Raw genomic sequence first — 6,000 nt, 5'->3', positions numbered from 1 at the left:
ACACCCAGGGTATTACATATGCTCACACAACTTTGTTGAGATGAGCTAAAAATGCCGAAAAATGATAAGAAACTAACGAAAACAAATACGCTAATTTAGTCAAAAATACCTTTGATCTATGGCATTTAGAGTTCTTTTTTCCCTCCATCTTCCTCTTCCTTGTAGAGCCTTGAAAACAAACAAACATAAACAATAACAATTAGTGGTTTTTTCCATCTTCTTTGAATTTCAATTTCAATTAATACATTTTTCTCTTTTAATTGAACTATAATTTTATATAAAAACTTGTAGACTAATTGTCCACCTTTCAAAGGGTTTCTATATGATTTGGACAGAAAAAGCATGAAAAACAATGAAATCAATATTTTGTATTCTCCCGCAGAAAGGGGGTGTTTTGATAAGGCCCTTTTCCCGCCCCTCAAGAAATTTTATGAAAATTTCATATTTTGTTAATTAACCTCTCATCTTTCAGAAAATATCAAAATAATTTAAACTACGCATTTTCCGATCACATGATACTTGAAAATTTAAGTATACCCCCTTTCCTTTATTTTTGGAATGGATGTTTTTAATAGCCGAGGACTGAGATTTAAACCTAAAATTATCGCAGGAAACATAAGATATATTTTAGTAATTTAAGACAAAAAATTACCAAATTTATTGATTTTCTTACTGAAAAATGTTCTGTAATAAATGTGTGCATGCTATATATGGTACGAGTTTTTTCTCATTTATTTGAACAATAATTTTTGTTTGAAACGTAGGATTAGCTTAATGCATCAAACACAGAAGGTTGAAAATCAAATTAAATTGATATTTTGTTCATTTTTTTGAAATTCATGTAGAATAAGTCATTTTCATATTTGGGAAAATACAAAGAAAAGTAGACAAAGATAAGTAGAAGTCAAAACAATGATTTGAAATTATACGGGAATATTCAGACGAAGAGTGTAAGTTAAACATAGAAAATGTTCTCATCGATTTTACTTTTATGGAATACTTAAATTAAAAAAAAAAATTATTATTTACCATAATGCATTCTCCAAATTATATAAAAATATTTATATTAATTAAAAAACTTAATAAAATATATTTGAACATAAAATTATTTATGGTTCCAATATTAAAAATATATACAAAGAAAAGTAGACAAAGATAAGTAGAAGTCAAAACAATGATTTGAAATTATACGGGAATATTCAGTGTATAAGTTAAACATAGAAAATGTTCTCATCGATTTTACTTTTATGGAATACTTAAATTAAAAAAAAAAATTATCATTTACCATAATGCATTCTCCAAATTATATAAAAATATTTATATTAATTAAAAAACTTAATAAAATATATTTGAACATAAAATTATTTATGGTTCCAATATTAAAAATATATACCATACCATGCAATTTATAGTAATAATATTCTCAGCGACAAACTTCTTTTTATATCACGAATAATGATTATATATATCGACAAAAAAGCATTGACTGTTTCCCTATCATAAATAGATTGTAAAAATTGTGAGGGTGTGTTTTGTGTGTGTATTTTGTTTCTTTTGTAAGTATAAACATTTTCAAAAATAAAGCATTAAAAAAAAGATTGTAAAAATTTGATTTATTTAATCGCTTTCGGAATCCCATTCAGTGTCTGCTGCATTTAGAATTGCCCCGTCATGAACTGAAACAGTTTGATTATCGTCTGCATGATGTCTCTGATAACCAAGGTACCAAATAACTGCTGCAATATGAGCACAACATCCCACTGTTCTTGATCCTACTTTACACTGACAGTACCATCCATTTATGGGAGGTCTTGACTGTTCATCGTAGGAAATCCAAAGAAAGAAAATATTTCTTCTAGCAGACACGTGTCTTGACTGGATTCTAGCTCGAAGAAGCCCAGCGTCATCCCTATGGACAGATATGCTGTATGATCCATCTGTAGACATGTGTTCCACTGTATAAGATTTTGCTTGTTTAATTTGATAAACCCCTTGTGTAAGTGTTTGCAAGTCATTTTCTGTTAAGCGAGGAAAGTTATTTATACAATCCTGGGAAATCTAACTCCAAATTGCTCGTTTACTGGAAAGGTTTTCTCTTTCAACCCTTTCTCGAAGTTCATTTGACTTTCTTGACAGTTGTTTCATTTCATCTGCCATTTGCCGACTCTACAATTCATCTGACCTTTGTCACACATCTAGAGTGATTAGACTCCTCTGTTGTGTGCTGCTTACATCCACGAGATAAATAGTCAGGCATTTCATGTTTTATCCCCAGTTTATCCAAAAAATCCAACGAATCACGAAATCCCCTATCGACAACTAATAAGTCGATCGATCCTCTTTCTCAATCCAGCTTTGAACTTCCTCAACATTATTTTGGATAACATTGTTTAATATGGCAGAATCATTATTCTTGCCATCAGCTAGATATAGTCCGAGAACAGATAAGATATACCCATCTGTTCCAACAACCATCATTGGTTTTACAAGAGGCCTATATGCTTGTGACCACTAAACGTCTGTCTTTGAAAAGTGTAATTGCCACTTTTTTGGATGTAAATATATGTACCATCCAGTACAAGTATAGCAGTGGGCTTTCCGTCTGCTAAAAGATGCTGAACAAAGGGCGTTGCGTGTTTGGATATAAAATCCTCTCTGGTCATGTGGGAAAATCCAAGAAATTTAGGCACAAAATTTTCCATCAAGGCATCTCTAGCACTAGCAATAGCTTTGGAAATAATGCTTTTATTTCTAATTTGGAACATGCTGCTCAAAATACTTAAAGAATTGCCCGTTCGTAATTTTGTCAGTAGCAGGGCAAGGCATGTTCTCGGTGCTCTGTTGCATGAAATTCTAAGAGGAGACATGTACTTAGAAAGAACATCAAATTGTGATTTTGTGATCCCAGTGAGATTGTAATAATCTTCATCAGATAGAGACTTTTCCTTAAAACAATACTTGTCAAGATTATGAGCGAATAATAATAATACAAGTATTAAACACATTCAGATTAAAAAATGTTAAGTTTTAGAGGGCACAATTATTTCTAAGATATTTTGAATAAGAACACAAGTAATTTTTTTCACAGTTGTATGACTTTCGAAAAAAAAAGACGTAAATATCATATACAGGCGATAAATTTCATATCAAAATAATGAGGAGATATTGTTAAAACTATATATCATTTATGTTTTCGAAAATCTGCATCAATGAAAACAATATCTGCCTCTTTTTGCTGATGATTTAAATACTTGATCAGATCAAGTGACCGAGTGCCTCTAAATTTAGATACACATTTTTTGCGCAATTTTGTTTTTTTAATATGAAGTGCACACGCAACACTTATTAAATTTTAAGGCAATAATGTATATTGTATGTGTAGTAACTGTGCAAAATTTGGTGAGTGTCCCTCATGCACTTCATACTTTGAACATCGATTAATGAATGCCGCCCTCTCGTGTTTTCCCATAGGCCTAATGTTAACGCGTTGAAGATACATCTAATACGGCGTAACTGCAGCAACAAAATGAAGATACTCTGCACTTATAGTTAGTACACATTTTTGTAAAAACAATAACCTGGTTCCCTGAACCAGTTTACGAATGCATTTGGCGCAAACTAATAAAATATACTGTACAGTTTCACTTTCATTTGCAAGTGTGTTTTGTTTGGTTTCATTTTTTGCCATTAAGTTTCATGGATTTTTATTTTATATTTTGCTAAGGAAATTGGGAAATTTACACCTTCCTTTTGGGAAAAAAGGTTCCTTTTTTGCATTGGGAACGGGGCCGAATATCGGCCCCAGATATAGAGAATCGAGAGCCCTGTAATTTTCCACCGAGCGTTGCGGAAAACTCGTGGCCTGTACTGTATATAGCTGACTGTCTTCGATAGAGAATATAATCGATTAATAAAGATTAGCATACCTTTTTTATTAACTGAACTCCATATGAATTTCACAAAATATTTATGATAGTTGCTTTAAAACTCCACTTAACGTATCTTTGTTCATGCTGTCTTAGCCAATTTCTCTTTACACAACATGATCAATTCCCGATCAATTCCCAAATTACTTGATGTACACATATGACATCATCAGTGGAAGATTTTAATCAAAATGACAGAATACATCATAACGAAATAAGAACATTTTATTTTTGTTAATGTTTACACGCATCTATTCATTTTCTAGAATTAAATTATATCTCTAAATACCAATATTACAAAAAAATTGTGTTTTAAAATTGACGTCATCTCATCTACTATGACGTCATAATGTAGCACTGATTTAGTCAAGGTAGAATAATTTGTACATGCTTTCTTATTCCCCCTGCGCACCTTATTTTTGTTTGGCTTTATTATTATCTCCCCCCAATGTGTTGGGACTTGCCCCTTCATTTTAATAATTTAATATATATTCCCTTCACCTAAGTATGCTTTGTATAAAAAATTTTAAAAATTTGCCTGTGGTTCTTGAGAAGTGGAAAATGTGAAAAGTTTACGTTATTTATGTTGACATATAAGATAACAGATTCATAAAATGAAATAAATTAATAATCAAATACATTAATGATAAAATAAATATCAACATTATTTATCAATAAAAATTTTTAAAAATATATGGAATACAATTTTAAATGAATAAAGATCAATGCATAAATAAACCGTAAAAAACTTATTTTGGTAGAGAAAATTTCTTTTATGGACGAATGGACAAAATGTGATCAGAAAAACTCACTTGAGCCTTCGGCTCAGGTGAGCTAAAACTACATCATGATTAATCATTTCAAAGGGTAATAAACATGATGTGATGAACACATTGCAAATTAATTTTTTTTTACCTTTTTCCTCCAAAAAGTTTTCTCTTTCACTGTCTAATTCACCATCCACCTTATTTGATTCGATTTCAGTGTTTTCATCTGTGTTTTTGCCTATAACATATCATGACAGGTTTTAATTTAAGGTAAGATTCTTCTTTAGTTTTTGACTAGATGGAATATTCAAAGTAAATTTGTTGGAATGTCTAATATATTTAGATGTAAGAGATTTAAAAGACCATATTTTTCTTTCCTCATCACAATTATACAACTTTGAATAGAAATGGTAAACTGCGTTTGAAATCTAGCAGGGACTTTATTTATGGTGGAATGGTGTCGTATGAAAATATCTTTTTTTCTGCCTCTCAAAATAATTTAGAACATTGAATTTATAGTTATACTTTTTATGTAATCAAATACCGTGGTACTAGACGAAATTTTCAAATGGAAGTTAAATTAAAACAAGAGGCCCCTGGGCCTTATAGGTCACCTGAGCATTATTCAACAACTTTCCAGTGACTGAATTTGATACATGTTTTAAGCCAGATGCTATAGCATTTACGATCTGGTCATCATAACTATACACTTAGCAGTTCCTTAGTTTGGTTACTTTATACCCATAGGCAGGGTAGGGGAACAAAAAAAGCATTTCAACTGATCAGTAATATTCAGCAATAATCAGTAGTGCCGCTACCACACATGAACCCTTGACTCTTTAGATCCACACATTGCACTATTTTTGTAATGGCATACTTGCTTTTAAAAAATATTTGATTAATACCAAGGAGCAAATTTCAAACAATTCATTCATTTTCAGTACATAAGTACAGCCCCCCCCCCCCCCCCCCCCACTATGGTACAACTGACCCTGGGGCCTTGAAATTTACAATTCTTGGAGATTAGGGATTGCTCATAACTATATAGGTAATTCATCTGCTTAAAACCTAGGAGCAAAGATGAAAATATTCAAAGATTTAATGTTTTTTCACTATACATGTATAATCAATACAGCCCTGCCCTAACACCAGAATCCCTGACCCTGGAGCAATAAAATTCACAATTTTGGCAGAGGCACTCTTGATCATCATAACTATGTACTTAGTTAGTTTATTTAATAACAAGGAGTAAAGAAGAAGATTTTCAAAGAATTCATGTATTTCCTCTATATAATCAATAGAGCCCC

The 6,000-nt window shown here is 31.3% G+C and overlaps 1 protein-coding gene across 1 annotated transcript in view; it reads right to left on the bottom strand.

The window, feature by feature from the left end:
* The window catches only part of LOC134259626 (uncharacterized), a gene marked incomplete at its 5' end in the record, with an annotated part of 129,161 nt that overhangs the window by 11,365 nt on the left and 111,796 nt on the right, over window positions 1-6,000 (bottom strand). Inside the window, 2 exons of the mRNA XM_062742228.1 lie at window positions 110-168; window positions 4,842-4,931. Of these exons, the coding sequence (XP_062598212.1) occupies window positions 110-168; window positions 4,842-4,931 (149 nt within the window). The remainder of the gene's footprint in view (window positions 1-109; window positions 169-4,841; window positions 4,932-6,000) is intronic.

Source organism: Saccostrea cucullata, unplaced genomic scaffold (assembly GCF_032062105.1).
Source record: "Saccostrea cucullata isolate Sc308-1 unplaced genomic scaffold, CSIRO_AGI_Scuc_v1 ctg600, whole genome shotgun sequence".
NCBI classification, from domain to species: Eukaryota; Metazoa; Mollusca; class Bivalvia; order Ostreida; family Ostreidae; genus Saccostrea; species Saccostrea cuccullata.
Note: the sequence above shows the minus strand (reverse complement) of the source record. Positions and strands in the feature narration are given on the sequence as shown.